The sequence below is a fragment of the Myotis lucifugus genome, unplaced genomic scaffold (genome assembly GCF_000147115.1).
Source record: "Myotis lucifugus unplaced genomic scaffold, Myoluc2.0 scaffold_16, whole genome shotgun sequence".
Classification (NCBI taxonomy): domain Eukaryota; kingdom Metazoa; phylum Chordata; class Mammalia; order Chiroptera; family Vespertilionidae; genus Myotis; species Myotis lucifugus.
Genome location: NW_005871064.1, coordinates 2,455,829 through 2,473,133, shown reverse-complemented (window position 1 = coordinate 2,473,133; position 17,305 = coordinate 2,455,829). Strand labels below are relative to the sequence as shown.

The 17,305-nt window shown below is 53.1% G+C and overlaps 1 protein-coding gene across 7 annotated transcripts in view; it reads left to right on the top strand.

Annotated features, from left to right (window-relative positions):
* Positions 1 to 17,305, top strand: part of CTIF (cap binding complex dependent translation initiation factor) — a 236,618-nt gene that overhangs the window by 48,536 nt on the left and 170,777 nt on the right. For all 7 annotated transcript variants that reach the window (XM_023750847.1, XM_023750851.1, XM_023750848.1 and 4 more), the window contains exon 2: positions 15,757 to 15,961. In XM_023750847.1, the coding sequence (XP_023606615.1) occupies positions 15,782 to 15,961 (180 nt within the window). In that variant the 5' untranslated portion in view covers positions 15,757 to 15,781. The remainder of the gene's footprint in view (positions 1 to 15,756; positions 15,962 to 17,305) is intronic.

Below are 17,305 nucleotides of genomic sequence, written 5' to 3'. Positions count from 1 at the left end.
GGCCCTACAGGTGCTGGATTAAGTGGTAGCACACAGGGTGACGGGTGGACAGGATGCTGCCCACCCAGCAGGGGCCCTGGTGCGTTGCCAGAGCAGAAAATTAGCTCTGTGCCTGTCAGGCGGAAAGGCCTTGCAGAACAGCAGTGCCTGCAGGAGGGGTGTGAGCTTGCAGATCTGCTGCCCGCGGTGTGGCGGGGGCTCGCAGCATGGCTGTGCCCTCGCTGTGACCAGTTGCCGAGTCTGGGAGGACGGAGGCTCCTGGGGCTAGCGTTCTAACCAGGCGACCAGCAAGCCGAGAGACCCCACAGCCAACCTATAGTTTCCTCTTCGTTTGTTTTTTTCTTGCTTATGTAACAATGCTACAAGCTCATTTTAGAAGGGGAAAAAAGGAGAAAAATCTAGAAAAAGCAGTTCTAATTCCACCTGTGAGAGATGTTTTAGAATATGTGTGTGTCTAGTCATGCGGTAGACTCCGACGGCTGTGTGTGTCCCCTTCGGTGGCTCTGTGCTGACCCAGGGCAGAGGCCACGTCTCGGTTCCCGGGGCCCAGGGTCCAGCACGGTGCCTGGCATGTGCTGAGGAAGTGACCTGTGTCTGTTGTGCTCTGAGTCAAGGGCAGAGCCAGACTGAAGGGCACAGGGGGCACTGAAGGGAAATTCTCGTTGCTCTGAAAGTTCAACGTCCCCAGCTCTGTTCTTGGCCTGTCACTATACAGCGGACTGGAATGTTGGATATTTTTCCTCCCTTGGATGTTGCTGGGTGAGATGAACAAATTTGTCGTTACCTTTTACAGCATAGCTAGCTCTTCTCCCTCCCCCGATAATCCCCCCCCCTCCGCCGCCCCCTCAATATTCCTGACCAGCCCTGGGTGGCCTCCTGTTCCATCAGTCCCAGTGCAACTGTCTCCTGTTGGTTACATCTTTCCCTGGTGTCCTGCTGAGACGGGGCTCTGCTGACATCTGAGACGTGCCCTCCTCGCTCTGGGCTGCGTAGGGAGGGTGTTCCCACGAGCTGTTGTTGGCACACAGGTGGGGCAGGCCTGTTTCTGGTTCGGCTCTCGGGCCTTGGCCGTGTGTTCCGGGAAGTGTATCTCAGCTCAGCTAAACTGGACCTGCCCTCACCCCGAAGGCTTGAGGCCCATTCCTTATCCAGCTTTAGGAAAACGTTTAACGTTTTTGTTGGAGCAAAGAGGACCTGACCCTGTTCATCTGTGTTCATGTCAAGGGGCCAGCTCCGTAATCCCAGGCTCACAAAAGAAAAAGGTGTTTTCCGCACGTTGATCCAGTGCCGGGTAAGACTGGCGTGCTGCCAGGGTGCGAGCACCGTGGTGAGATATTGAGAATCCATTTAGCAGCCCCCTAACTCCGGACACTGTGTGCGTGCAGAATGCATAACACTGGCATCAGGCTCACCAGGGCCTGTCCAGACTCTTGTAGGCCATGTGCTGGGGATGGTGAATCTCCAGGGCCCGCCCCTAGGAGAGTGCATGACTGAGAAAACACCTGGCCAGCCTCCTTTATTGTTGAGTGGCAGCCGGGGGACCGGCCTCAGGGAGTGGAAACGCAATCCCCCAGCAGCTGTAAACTAACGGTCCCTTGGATGGTATTAGAGCGACATTTCCCATCATCCTTTTTCACGGGGCTGGTAGAACTAAGATTGCTGGCATGTTCGGATAGGTTAATCTCACTGTCCTGTGTGCTCTAAACTCCGTTTTGTTTTGTTTTAAGCAAGGAAATGTAAGACAAGCTTAGAGATGGAGGGAGCCCGGGGGAGTAGAAGAAAACGCATTGGCACAAATCTCAGCTCACAGGGTTGTCGTCTTGGCTCTGTGGTTTGGGATGTGTCACGTCTCAGCTCCGTACTCCTGTTTCCTCACCTGTAATATAAAGGATTGGCTTGCCCCTTTCACAGTTGTTTTTTTTCCACATGTTAATGGCTCTGAAGTCAGGGTGCATCTTTACTGTCGCTGGCTGCCAGCCACACAGCAGGCGTGACAGAGTCGCCATTGCCTGAGCAGGCGGCAGCGTGGTCAGTTGAATTAGATGCATTGTTGGGTAGCCACGTGTTCAGTGTAATTGTCATTCAATGTCTTAAAAAAGATCTCACTATGATGTATTATTTGCACCAAAAGTTACCACGTACGCAGAAGGGCATGGAAACAGTAGCAGAGCATTGATTTGATGTTAGACAAGCAAATATTCGCTGTTGGGAGAAAAACTGCCACCTCATGCCTGTAAAACCACACGAATTGCCAGTCTCACTGCTAAGCACTGCCACCTCCACAGGCAGGGAAGTCCCAATCCCTCAGAAGAGATGAAAGGATCTCAGAGCCACGTGAGGCTGGTGTGACCGATGTCTGCATGCAGGACCCTTGTAAAGGCATTATGTCATCCTTTCAGCGGCAGCATTTTTTCTTTTCTTTGTTGCTCATAATACAGTGGTGGGTCTTGCAATTGATGACTTTGCTTTCTAAGGTGTCTCCTGGTTTTCATATATAATAATATGTGTTTTTTTTGTCAGTTAGGGCAAGCTAATAAAAATAATATCTTCAGTATTATTCTCATGTGTTGATGCCGTTCCTCTGAGACCCACAGCACTTGCCTCATGATGTCAATTGCCTGGTTACTTTCTTGCTTCTCCTGTTGTGTTTCTAGCACTTAACCAAGCATGAGTAGGTGCTTTTTAAATGAATGTATGAATGAATGGGTGGGTGGGTGGAGGGATAAATGGATGGATGGATGGATGGATGGATGGATGGATGAATGGAGATAGATAGATGATAGATAGATAGATGAATGGATGATTGATGGATGGATGGATGGATGGATGGATGGATGGATGATGGATGGATGGATAGATGGATGAATGAAGGATGGATAGATGGAAGGATATATGGATGGATGGATGATGGATGGATGGATGGATGAATGGATGATTGATGGATGATTGATGGATGGATGGATGGATGGATGGATGAATGAAGGATGGATAGATGGAAGGATATATGGATGGATGGATGATGGATGGATAAATGGATGGATGGATGGAGCTGCTCCAGGAGATGCATCCCCGTCTTTGGTGGGGCATCAGAATCCCTCTTAGAGAAGTTGCAGACATTTCTCCCAGATTCAGTGGGAAACTAGACTCAGTTTTTCAGGCCTTTTGTATATTTATTTACAGTTTTAGATTATTCTTACAGCTACAGTGCTCTCTGGAGAGGTCTCCAAGCTAATCAGCCAGAGATTCTAGCCCAAGGCCACCATCCTGGAGCCAGCTTATGTAGATACACTAATTTTTAAAATGATTTTACTGAGATATAATTCACATACTGTACAGTTCACCTACTTAAAGTGTATTGTTAAATGGTTTTCAGTATAATCATAGATATGGGTACCCATAGTCAATTTTAGAACATCTTTGTCACCTCAAAAAGAAACCACGTACCTTTAGCTATTGCCACCACCGCCCTGCCCACCTATCCCTTCCCCTACCCCAGCACTAGGCAACCACCAGCCTACTTTCTGTTTTTATAAATTTTCATATTCTGGACATTTTATATTAGTGGAATCACATAATGGAATCATAATGGGCTTTTATTTAGCACAGTGTTTTTAAGGTTCTTCATGTTTGAGCGTTCCGTTTTATGGCCAAATAAGATGCCATTGCATGCATATATCTACCACATTTTGTTTATCCCTTCATCAGTTGTGGACATTGGGGTTGTTTCCATGTTTTGGCTATTACTAATAATGCTACTAAAACATTTATATACAAGCTTTGCGTGGACATATATTTTTATTTCTCTTGGGTATATGCATAGGAATAGAATTGTTGGGTCTTATGTTAACTCTGTTTAATCATTTGAGAAGCTGTTGGACTGTTTTCCAAGCAGCTGCACCATTTTTTATTCCCATTATCCGTGTGTGAGGACTCTGATCCGTCTATGTCCTCACCAACACTGGCCTCAATGATTTTCAAGGTCCTTTCTGCAATGGGGGGCCCCCTTGTCCCCTTTATGTCTCCTCCTTCCTGTGCCTCAGCAGAGTGCAGAGAGGGCTGTGGGGAATTTCTCAGTTAATTATCTGCCAGTTAACCGCTCAGCTTGCTCCCTGTGGTTGTAACTGGCTGCAGGCTGCTCCTGTTGAGTGCATGTAGGAGGTTTATCTGTCGCTACCACACGCTAGTGCAGTGATGGTGAACCTATGACACGCGTGTCAGAGGTGACACGCGAACTCATTTTTTTGGTTGATTTTTCTTTGTTAAGTGGCATTTAAATATATAAAATAAATATCAAAAACATAAGTCTTTGTTTTACTATGGTTGCAAATATCAAAACATTTCTATATGTGACACGGCACCAGAGTTAAGTTAATGCTCACACACCGAGCTCAAAAGGTTCGCCATCACTGGGCTAGTGGGTGAAATGACCCTCAGAGATCATGGGAATACAGCACCTGAGGACTATAATGGACAGCCAGTCGGGATCTGCCACCAGGTGGTCTCTCTGCAAGCATCTGGCTGCATCTGGAGTCCTGGCTGCAGCTGCCCCAGACTAGCCCTGGAGAGAGCTCCTGGATCCCAGAGGCCCAAGGTGGGCGACGCCACAGGCCCCCCACAGGTAGCCCATGGGCCTTCCATCCGTCTTCTGTAGAACCGCACTTTGTGCTGGGTCTTGAAAGTGTATGATGTGAAAGACAAAGCGATCCCCATCTGCAAGAATGCATACTCTAGAGTAGCTGTCGCCAACCTTTCGGACCTCCCAGACCAGAGTGGTCCACGGACCACCGGTTGGCTGCCGCTGCTATAGAGGTTCCCAGTGGAAGTGATTTGGAGCGCAGGCTTTCTGGCTGCCTATTTCCCTAATTACTTGATCTCGGCATCTCCCAGAGAGAAACACTTGGGGAAACCAACCCCGGGAGAACTACCATACCTGGGTCTTCCACGTGTCCCTGGCCGACAGCTCTCATCTCTGGCTTGGCCATCCATCCCCCGAGACCTCCGTCATTGGGGCTCTGTGTTCCAGAAGGCTGAAGGTGTAGCTAGGCAATGTTGTGGGCAACTCCTTTTTGCCTTGGTTTCCTAATTTGTACAATGGGGATGACAACGGTGCTTACATTATAGGATTGTCTTGGATGAAATGAATATACCCCAAATATATACACCACAGGGCTTGGCACATAATAAATGCCCACCAAATGCTAGTTGTTGTTATCTTTTATGTATCAGTGGGAGCCATTGAGAATTGCATTGGAAAAATAAATAAGGTTTTAGAGGAAAATGGTTTGGAAACCAACAGTCTGTGGGGACCACGGTATTGATGATTTGCTTTCCTGCTACAGTAAAGGTCAAAGGGCCTCCAAGCAAAGGCAGAGACAGCTACTCCAGGATCCGGGGTCTGGTCTCGTGTCATCTGTGGGCTTTGCACTCCTGGGCTCTGGCTGTTCCGTTCTGTGTCTCGCTGTGGTTCATAGAGAATTCGGGGAGAGCTCTGAGAGCCCTGGGCACTGGATGAGTTCGAGTTCTCGATTCTCGTGGTTGCTAGGGGCCTCTGGCGGTGTGTGTGTGACACATGGGGGCTACTCAGCCAATGAGGGCTCCACCCCAGCCTCACTGTACTCGCTGCTCCACAGCTGATAGGCCACCCATCTCTGCCCAGCAGCCAGCAGCTCCCGTCTGCTGATACCAACGTGGGCAGAATGTCAGTTCCCTGCTGGCCATTTTCTCATGTCAGAGAATCCATCATCAAATACCCACTAATTAGCTAAATGTCTCATGGGCCCAGGTCTGGCTCCCAGGAGATGAGGGAAGGAGCAGACACACCCTTGGCCTCTAAGAGCTCATGGTTTAGTTGGGGAAGGGGGCAGCCCCTCAGGCCACTTCAGGGCTGAGCTGGAGTGTGATCGGGACATGAAGGGGAGCACTGTGCATTTATAGGCCCCTTCCCCCCTCCCTTGAGATACCCAGAAAGGGCACCCTTTCTCTGGACAGAGCTGGGCCTGCACCACCTTCTGTGGTTGGCTATTTTCCTTGCTTTCAGTGCAGCCCAGTCTCTTCAGAGTGACACAGTCTTCCTGTGATCGCTCCGTGGCTGTCTTCCGCCAGGCTAGCGTTGAGTCCTTCTAGAAACCTCTTTTTCTCTGCAATGACTCTGCATATTTCTGCTTTGGACTGTCATGTATTGGTTTCACATTGTAACTCCCAGGGGACAGTCATTGTTCTTGATTTCCAGGTTCGTAGGGACACCTCTCATTTTTGTTCTATGACTCACCTACAGTTACTTTCTTGCAGGGGTAGACAAGCTCGGATGCCTGTGAGGGCCAGGCAGGTAACAAGTGAGTGAGTGCGGAGCCATGTGAGAAGGATGGGTGTGGCAGTGGGGAGACATTAGGGAGTGTGGAGGTCTGTGGAGAAGTGGAAATTGCACGCCCCGTCTGAAGGGGTCAGCACCGAGCTGCTCTAGCTGATGGCTGCAGTGTGGGAAGGTGGGCCAGTGGTGCTGGATCTCCCAATTCTTTAAGAAAATCCGAAATGTGGATTTTTTTACATGAAATCTTTTGATTTTAAAATATCAGCTCAAATATTCTTGTAATACTCAACAGGCAAAACAAAACACACTGTGGCCCAGACAGGGCATTTGCGGTCTCTGCTTTGTGGTTCTGCTCCTGTCATCCAAGGCAGGGGAGGAGGTCAGAAGGCCCCGTGGGCAGCTGCTACTAGGGGTGTTCCGAGGGGTGGGGACCACTGTGAGCTGGGGTGTCAGGGTGGTTCAGGAGGATGAAGAGGGGAGAGGGAAGGGGGTGCCGAGACCCCATCAGACTCTTGGGAACTGCTCGTATGGTCACTGCTCCCGCTGGGCTCTAGTTCAGGAAGCGGCTGCCAGGAGAAAGAGCTGACTGGGGACCCTGGTTACCCCGAGAGAGAGAGACACTGGAGAGGGAGTGTCACCTGAGAAGAAAGCCCTCGGGTGCTGGGCCACCAGGCTCGGAGGAGCTGTCTGGCCCTAACCTGCGGTGCTCTCACAGGTTCATTGCCGGGTTCAGAGCAGGACACTGCTGGTCTCCCTGCCGGGCATGCTCCGAGCTGGTTTTCACTCTATTTGTCAACCTAGAAGCCTTTGAAGGCCAGTGGTGGGGTCCTCCCTGTCTACTCACAGGGCCCATAGAGGAGAGAGAATGAGTCCCCATGAGTCCATGCAGGTTGGCAGAGCCGAAGGTTGACCCAGGAATTAGAATAGAGGAAAGGGCCAAACTGAGGCCTTGTGCAGGGCACAGGCAGTTCAGGGTGGAGAGACATTAGGGAATAGTGGGGTCTGTGGATAGCTGGAGTTGAGAAACAGGAGTGACCAGTGATAGCCAGAGTGGCCAAGGGGCTTCACGGGGAACGTGTGTCTGGTGCAATTTGGAGAGGTGGGAGAAAATGCTTAAGACAGAGTGGGGCATAGCAGGGGGCAGTGATGATGTCAAATTATAATCACAGCTAGTAATTGAGTGCTTGCTGTGTACCTGGCTGTGTTGAACACATTCTCGTGCATTCTCTCACTAAATCTTCACACCTTCTGAGGTGGCCCTTTTATCATCAGTCTCTTTAAAGATTGGAACCAGCATTGGAACCAAACATCAGAAACCGTAACCGTTATGTTACCTGAGGGCTCAGGACACCCCTAGGAGCCGGGGGCAGTGGGAAGCCGCCTGAGTCCAGCCAGGGGTGTGACTGGCTGGCCAGTAGCCCTCCAGCTTTGATATTGTATCTCCCCTTTGGGGCTTCACGTGTGACTTCCCTGCCCCCTGGTGCCTAGAGGGCATGGCGTGCAGCAAGACCTATTGGGGGGAATTGCCTTGGAGGCTCTGGGATGTGGTGGGAAGAAGTTGGAATCCTGATGGCCGGTAGGGAGGGGTACTGGACAGGGCCACCCCCAGCACCCTTGGCTTTAACACCCTAACAGCTATGCAGGATGGATGGGGGAAGAGCCTGGCCCAGTGGCAAAAGGGGGGAACTGAAGACACCACTCTCCCACTCTCTGGGAAGGGAGTGCTGGGGTGGGCAGGAAGGGGGGCAGGGCGCAGGCCAGTCTGCCCTCTTGGGCTTGGGACCATGAGAGGTATAGGATGGATCGGGGCCTCAAGGACCATGCAGTCTTGTCAAGATAAGATAAAAACCCGTAAAAAATTCAAGAGCAGGGCAAGAGTTGGGTAACAGCACAGGGGAGGATGAGGAGGCCACCTGTGCCCAGCCCTGAGGGAGCAGGTTGGGGGGTCAGTGCAGGGAGCCCAGTGGGGGCTCCTGTGGGGCTCGGGGACCCCAGGGCAGAGCAGACCTGGACAGTAAGCCTCCCAGAAAGCAATGCATTCCCATGTGTAGGTGACACAGAAGTTCCATGAAGCAATTGTTCCACTTACAACGTGTATCACTCACAGGTGTTTTCAATGTAGTTATACATTTTTAATGCTGACATTGTGAGTTTATTTTACACTAAGTTTATTTCACAGCCCACGAACCGGCTGAGACCTGCAGTTTGAAAAAACAGTCCGCGCCCAGCTCACAGCCTGTCTGAGGTTTGAGTGACAAAGGGTTCCACGGGTGTGTGCGTGGGGGAGTGTCAGAGGTTGAGAGGACATCAGTGTCCTGGGCTCCTGAGACAGTGGATGTTGCCGATTTCTGAGGCTGCCTCCAGCTCAGGTGTCTCTGATCTCTCCCACTTGTGGTGGTTGGGGACCTGAGGGTCCGTCGGTGGATGCTCCTGCTTTTCTTCGGCGAACACGGACGTGTCCCAGGCTCCTGCGGTCACACTGACGGGAATGGCCGAGCACAGGGCTGCCGTGGCCAGGGAAAGGCATTGTCCCCAAAGTCCCATTTCTGCAGGAGGTGGAGCGTGGGCTGGACTTGGAGGGGAGGGCTGGCAGCAGGCCTCGTGAAGGGGGTTCCCATGGCTCCCTCCGGAGAGCTTTGGGCGTGCTCCGTTCCCAGGCAGCGAGGCCTCTCGCCTCCCACTCTCAGCAGGCAGCGTGGCCGTGGCCTGGCCCTGCCCTCCTTGCTGCAGGCTCTAGACCAGTGGTTCTCAACCTTCTGGCCCTTTAAATACAGTTCCTCATGTTGTGACCCAACCATAAAATTATTTTCGTTGCTACTTCATAACTGTAATGTTGCTACCGTTATGAATCGTCATGTAAATATCTGATATGCAGCATGGTCTTAGGCGACCCCTGTGAAAGGGTCGTTTGACCGCCAAAGGGGTCTCGACCCACAGGTTGAGAACCGCGGCTCTAGACAAAGGTGTCAGTTGCCAGCACCCTGCGGAGTGGGGAATGGGGAGGGGTTGGCTTGTGTGTAACAGGGTCAGCAGGAGGCAGTTGTGGAGGGGAGCTCAGGGGAGCCAGGCTGTGCTGCAGGAGGCGTGGAAGGGGCTGTGGGAAGGCGAGGTGCACGCGATTCAACACGAGGTGAGCAGTGGTGACATGAGTGCCCACCCACAGCTCAGTGTGCCTGCCTCCGTCTTCAGAGTGGCTGCCCTGCTGGCCTGGGTGGACAGGCCCATGAGCCCCAAGGCTGCTGAGCTCCGGCCCAAGAGAGGCTGAGCCCCTAGCAGCAGCCAAAAGCAAAAACAAAACAAAACAACAAAACATCCGTAAACAAAAACCCCGCATGAGGAAAGCAGAAAGGAGTCAGGAAAGCAGAAACTGAGACCCTCCCTCCTTCCTCTGTGAGGTCCCAGAAGGGTGTGGTGCCCGGTGAGTTGCATGCTGAGGGCTGGGGGAAAGGCTCTGCTGAAGGTGAGGGGTGCGTGCTGCCTCCTTTCAGGGCCTGGAAGGGTGGATTCCCCAGAGAAGGGCCGGTGGCAGAAGTGTCTCTTGTTTGCAGGTCACTGAATTTATCCTGGGGATTGCGGAGGAGGTAATGCCTCTTAATGCCTTGGCTGTTCTTAAAGGATTGGCTAAATTTACAGCCACTGATGCCATTTGTCCCTGGGCGAGAGGAAAAGATGCTGAGTGGCTGGGAAGGCCCCAGCTTCTTGCCTCTGGGCCCTCCCTTTTCCTCCAGACCTTTAACTAGCTGATGGTAGCAGACTCAAAGGTCGGCAGGGCCAGAGGGTGGGGGGAGAGACTTCTGATCGCAGGCAGGGAGCCCCATGCGTGCGGTGCGGTCAGCAGAAGCGCCTGTGCTGCATGTTCTTGCTGAAGAGGCCACACCACTGGGCAGAGGGCAGGCAGCAAGGGGAGGGCTCACCTGGGTCTGGGTAGGAGGACAGGAGTGTGGACAAAGGCGCCTTTTCATCAAAGCACACGGGTGTTTTTGTTTCTGGCCTTAAAAATAGTCAGCCAGGCTCACCGAGCTATAGTGACAAGCATAGGACATGATTGGCTGTTGTAGGGGGTGCCCCGAGCCCCTGGAGCTGGGACCAGATGTCCCCCTACCCTTCCATTTCTCCTGTAGCCTTGGGCTCCTCCTAAAACTGTGCACACCCAGGCCCACCCCTTCTGCCTGCAGGCCCAAGGGCCGCCTGCACTTTCCCCACTCCTGCTGCTTCCTTTTTCCTCCACATCCATCACCTGGTAGGGAGTGGGCTGGGTGGGGAGGGCTGGGAGGGGGTGCGGGCATTGCCTGCAGGGTGGGTTCCTGGGATACGGGCGGATTGGTTGGCTACAGGGTTCTGCCTTCTGGATGGCTGCAGCCAAGGTGTCTCTTCTCTTTCGTCCTCTTCTCTCCTCCTTCTTCCTTTGGTCCCATCCCCCTTCTCACTTTCGCTCATCATTAAAACATAAGCTCCTCTTGCTGGCTCCCAGCTTTGCCAGCAGCCCAGCTGTGGGGATTTCCCATCCTGTTCTCGCTGTGAATGGGAAACTGAGCCAGGAGGACACCTCAAAGCCCAGGAAGGAGGGGAGCGGAGCAAACCCTCATTCCCTGTATTTCCCTGTGTCTCCACCAGCCTGAGCGTTTACTCTGTACCTCCTCACTCTTTCTGCCTTAAAAACGGGGCAGACCTTCTGGCTATGTACCCAGAGAATTAGAAACAGGTGCAAACAGATACATGCTCACCCATGTTCATAGCAGCATTACTCTCCATAGACAAAGGTGGAAACAACCTGATTGTCCTTGGATGGATGGATGGATGGAAGGAAGGAAGGAAGGAAGGATGGACGGATGGACGGACGGATGGATGAACAAAGTGTGATCTTATACATACAGTATATTATTGTATACAGTGTGTTATTTAGCCATAAAAAGGTGTGACATTCTGACACATGCTACAACATGGATGAACCTGGAGGACATGATGATGAGTGAATAAGCCCGTCACAGAAGGACACATACTGTATGGCTGCACTTATATGAGATTCCCAGCATAGACAAGTTCACAGAGATGAAGGAAGCACAGTGGGTGCCAGGGGCTGGAGCAGGAGGAATGAGGAGGTGGTGTTTAATGGGCAGAGTTCCTGTTTGGGAAGATGAACATGTCTGGGGGTGGATGGTGATGATGGTTATACAGCCATCGTGAATGTATTTAATGCCGCTGACTTGTACACTTGGAAATTATTACAACGCTAAGTTTATGGTATGGGTAATTTACCGATGCAAAATTGGGACAAGCCCCGCCGGCGTGGCTCAGTGGCTGAGTGGCGACCAATGAACCAGGAGGTCAGGGTTTGATTCCCAGTCAGGGCACATGCCTGGGTTGCAGGCTTGATCCCCAGTGTGGGGCGTGCAGGAGGCAGCCAGTCAATGATTCTCTCTCATCATTGAGGTTTCTCTCTCGTTTTCCCTTCCTCTCTGAAATCAATAAAAAAATATATATATTTTTAAATGGGGCGTGAGTGGCTGAACTTCCAGCCCCATAGCTGAGAAGATGGACCATGAGGACAGCACGCTCTCCCTCTCCCTCCTCCTCCCTCTTCCCGTGTACAGAGACAGAGCTGGGCTTTCGTGCTGAAGGAGGCCTTCTGGCTCCCTGGTTGGGACTCATTCTGAAATGAAGAGGGAGCCCAAGTGACAGGTTAGCCTGGTTTCCCTCAGAAAGCAGAGTTCCTGGAAGCCCCCCAGGAGCAGGAGTCCGTGGGGGGAGTGACATGGGAGGGGATGACATGGGAGGGGGATGACATGGAGGGGGGGTGACATGGGGGGGTGATATGGAGGGGGGTGACATGGAAGGGAAGAGACATGGGAGTGGGAAGAGCCAGACAGAGGAGTATTGGATCTGGTCACCACTATGGGCCACTGGGGCTCCATCCCCTGGGACACATGGAGGGACTGTGTTGACAGCACCTCAGAAATGTCGTCTGGGAGACCGAAAAGGGGGCGTGTGCCCAGGCATGTTAGCTCCTGGCACTTCCAGGGTGCCAGCAGGGATCCTGCAGGTGTGCCCGGGCAGAAGGCGCCCAGGGGGGCAGAGGTCAGGTGCTGTCGGCTACACTGCATGCACCTGGTTGAGCAGCTGTGACTGGAGTAGAAGGGAGGGCAGCTGCGAGGATGTGCCTCAGGAGGCGTCCCAGACAAGTGTCCAGTGAGGGGCATCGTCTTTTCCCCTCTGGGCAGCAACATTCTGCGGGGTGGGAGTGGGTCTCAATGCCGGTCCTTTTCCTCGGTGAGCCAGGGGGGTTGGGGCTCCTCACAGGACAGGACTAGGGTAGGCCCAGGAGAGAGGCCCTAGGAAAAGCCCGCGTGAGTCCGGGAGGGCCCAACAGAGCAGAACAGAGGCCGCTGCTGGAGGCAGGGCCAGGCACCCATCCTCCTGGAAGAGCTCCAAGCCGGTGCCTGCAAAAGCCAGGCCTGCACCTGTGCCTGTGCCGGCGCCAGGAAGCCCTCGATAAGATCTGAAGTCTTCGAGGAATAATAGGCATGGCCTCAGGCACTACCTTTTCCTGCAGGCGGCTCCTTTCAGCCCTCTCTGGACATCAATCTTATCATGCCATCTGGCTGGGACCAGCAGCTGGGCACGGGCCCAGCCCTCCAAGCCCGAATCCCATTGCAGCACTTGAATTCATGGTGGGGACTGGGGAAGTGGGAGATGCCCTGAGGGCCAGAGCAGGCTGCCAGGAGAGGGGATGAAGAGGCAGTGAGGTGCAGGCGGACCTGGAGCTCTGCTGTGCTGATTTGGGCAAGTTACTTAACCTCTCTGAACCTCCGTTTTCTGAGTAGCCTAATTATACTGATCTCATAGCGTTGTTGTGAGGGGTAAGTGGTGAAGGCATATCAAGTGCTGAGAAGAATGCCTGGCACATGATCTGGGCTCAGTACATGTTAGTCATTCCTGTTCTTAGAAGGCACAGTGCTCATGCCCATAGGTCAAAACCGGGTGAATCCTTTGCCCTCTAGCCGCCACTAAACCTGGGGATTGGGCCGTTGCCAGGAGAGGACCTCTGGATTCGGTGGGTGGAGGGAATGGGAAAGTGCTTCGGGGTGAGGGGCACAGTGTGAGCAAAAGTAGAGGCAGAAGGAGCCTTGCATGTTGGTCTTCTGTTGCTGCCCAGCACATTACTACCAACCCAGTGGCTTACAGCAATGCCGTGTATTACCTCCCAGTTTGGAAGTGAGAGTCACACTCGGTGTATCACGAGGCTGAGATCAAGGCTTGCCAGACTGGGCTCGTGTCTGGAGGCACAGGGCCAGCAAAGTCTGCTCCCAGGCGCATTGGGTTTTGCAGAATTGACTTCCTTGCGCTTTTACGGCTAAGGTGCCCTTCTCCTTCCTGCCATTGACCAGCGATTCCCAGAGGCTGCTCCGTTCCTTGCAGGTGCCCCCTCCTTCTCGCCAGCAGTGGTGTGTCCTGTCTTTCTTGTGCTGTGAATCTTTGTCTCTAGCTCCAGTCCCAGATTTAAGAGATTCATGTGATGGATTAGGCATAGTCTCCCTATATTCAAGTCCACTGATTTGGAGTTTAATTACATTTGCAAGATCCCTTCGGTGTTTCATTGAGTAACTGGGAGGAGGTGTACACGCAGGACCCTCTCATGGTTCTGCCCAGCACACAGGCATATGCTTGGGGCAGGCAGCGGAGTAGACGGGGCTGCAGGAGGTCATGGGCAGCGGTTGGAGCAGGAGGGATAAGTGGATGTTGGTGGTGGGAGGGATGGAAGACCACTGTAGGCCTTGAATGGCAGGTGGAAGGAGGGGCATCGGACACACCGCACCTCTGACTGTGGCCTTGCACCACTAGGCATGCTTATTCCAATCGGAAATGACTCCCTTCAGACCCACTGCCCCCTGAGCCTCCACACTGGGGTGTCCCTACTCTGATGAGGGCTCCTGGGCCTGAAACCTCGGACCACTCCCTCTGGAATGGAGCAGGCCCCAAACCCCAAGGCCACGGAGCTCAGGAGCCCAGAGCTAGCTCCCTCTAGCATCATCCACTCCCCTGCAGTGGCCTGGGGTCCAAGGGAGGCTGGGCTCCTTGCAGCAGCCAAAACCCAAAAACCAGAGTCAGAAGGTGTGTGTCCAACTGTCGCCAACCCAACCTCTGACCAGGTCAGCAGGGGTGTGGGAGTCAGCATTCGTGAACTTGGTGGCATTTCTGGAACCCGTGGGCCATTCCTTGTCCTGCTTTGGATCCATGAGTTAAAAACTCAACCAAACCTTGATCATTGGTGAATACGTTCTAAAAAAAGTCCTCAGTAATCCAAGGCTTTGAAATTCAAATGTTCCTTGAAACATACCAGGACCTGGTGTTCATTACGAACAGTCACAGCCTAGGCAGGCGCAGGCCGCCCTCTGAGTCTCGGATCTCGGGGCGTACATTCAGGTCATCTGTGTGCCCAAGCGCGGTGGGTTGGTAGATGGCATTCTCCTGGTGAAACCATGTGCAGCATCCTCTAGCTGAGGGGACTCCCCTTGGAGAGCAGCGATGTCCAGACAAGGAAAGGGACACCAGACAATCTTTGATGTCCCTTCCCATCTGGCTTAGAACCTGTCAGGAAAGGGGGAGGGTCCCCGGTAGGAAGGGACCTGGAGGTGAGAAAGGTTCTAGCTCTTCCCACTTCCAGGTGGTCAGGTGGGAGCTGTGAGCAACGGGTGGGAGAGGGAAGTAGAGGTGGCTCACCAGGCCGGGGCCCCTAAAGCAGCTGGGTCCACCCAGTTGGCCCGGGAAGGGACAGCAGTTCTGTTGTTGGATTTCAGCAGTGTCCCTGGAATGCCACCCAGGTTATGCCAGGTCGCATCTGAGAGAAGGCTCAAGGGCTAACCAGGGTATGCAGGGTGGCCAGCCAGCCTCCATGGCTAGACCACGCCCTCCCAAACCACCCACCAGGCCTTTCACCTCTGTCATTAAAAGCAGGTCACATTCCTACAGACTGAGCCCAGCATGGGTCCCGGAGCCGCACCATCACAAGGCTGCGGGACTGTGCTTATAACTTCAGGCCTGCAGGCTCCAGCTAATGTAGGGAGAATCTGGTGTCCAAAGAGAAGACATCTTTTTAGAAGGAGGCATTTCCTTGGCGGGTTTGTGTCTGAGGATCCCCGATATATCCTAAAGGTTGGGGCAGGGACACCAAAGCCTGTGGTCTATTTCTGCTTTATTGGCAGCGTTTCTTAACTCCAAGTTGGGAAATGGGTCTGTTTTCTGCTTTTTCCCAGATGGCAAGGTCTAGGTATGACTAATACCAAACATCGCACACGTTCCTGTGTTGGTCAGTTAGGCAAGTTACCTGTCTTGTGTGGGCCTCAGTTTCCCTTTCCACACAGGGGAATCAACAGCATGTACCTCACACTGACGAGGGCATGGCCTCCGCCTCCAGCTTTGTCTCACAGAGCCTTGCTCTTTCTCTCCCGCAGCCCTGACCCAGCCCGAGCTGGAGGGATGGAGAACTCCTCCGCAGCATCTGCCTCCTCTGAGGCTGGGAGCAGCCGCTCCCAGGAGATCGAGGAGCTCGAGCGGTTCATCGACAGCTACGTGCTCGAGTACCAGGTGCAGGGGCTGCTGGCAGACAAGACGGAAGGTGATGGTGAGAGCGAGAAAACGCAGTCCCACATCTCCCAGGTGAGCATCGCCCCAGGGAGGAGCAGAAGGGCTGGGGCCTGGGCAGGTACAGGGCCTGGGAAAACTCAAAGGGTGTGATAAGGGGACCCTAAGTCTAGTTGCCTGGCCCTAGATCGCTGGGATGTGGATGGTCCCACCCACAGAGCGTGGGATCCCTGCAGGAAGCCCCTCTCAGCCCCTCTGACCCACCTCTGGTCTGTCCCACCCTATTGGGCCAACGTTCGATTAACGCTACACAGATTTATTGAGCACCTACTATGTGTTCTACCCTATTTATTCCCTGTCCTCTATACGCTTATGTTCTGGGAGAGATCTAGGGGTTGCAGCTTATCCAAAATGCACACAATGAGAAGGCTGTGACTTGTGAATGTTTTCTCTGATTTCAAATACAGGCAGGTTTGGGCAGCCACAGAATCGAGTCTCTCTGGCAATCCCTCAGGGCTCGGTGTCAGACCTAGTGAGGCCCTTGAGGCGTTCTGACCAGGGTCTCAGGCTGGTCTCGCCCCCTCCTGGTCAGTCTGTGGTCTTGGGTGGAAGGTGGACTCGGATGGTAGACTGTGGGCCAAGATTGGGATGGAGAGGAAGCGCTCTTGCTGCCTCCCATAAGTGTCCGGGAGCTGTCTCCCAGGAGCTGGCCCCATGGACAGGTAGGTGGGGCCAGCCTGGTGGGTGCTGCCTGCCTCTGCCACCATCTGGACTGTGGTGGCTCCAGCAGGGCATCTTCCAAAGGTTCTTCCAAGTGAAATGGGTTCTTACAGGAGGAGGGTCCAAGGAAGCCACGAAGCTTCACCCTAGCTGAATGCTTTGTGAATTTCTGTTTGCAAAGCAGGCCCTGGAGAGAGAATTTCGGAAGGAGGGGCCTGCCAGTGACTTTGACCTTCCTGTGGTGACTGCTGAGCTCTCAGGAGGACACCAGATAGAGAGGTGCCCTCTGTCTGGGCCCTGCACTGCTGGCTCCTGCTCCTGGGCCTGACCACGCGCCAGTATCCACATCTGGAGGGGCTTTAAACAGATGCGTGTTGCCCTGGCCGGGTGGCTCAGTTGGTTGGAGCATTGTCCCCTATACCAAAGATTGTGGGTTTGATTCCTGGTCAGGGCACATACCTAGGTTACAGGTTCAATCCCCGGTCGGGGCACATATGGGAGGCAACCGATCGATGTTTCTCTCTTTCTCTCCCTTCCTCTCTCTAAAAAATCAGTAAAAAAAAATCCCCAGGTGAGGATTTAAAAAATAATAAAATTAAAAGGCAACAACAAAAATAGATGTTGGTTGTGAGGCAGAGCGTGGACAACATGGCCATTGGTAACATCTGGACGCATTCCTTAAACTTCCTGCATTTTATG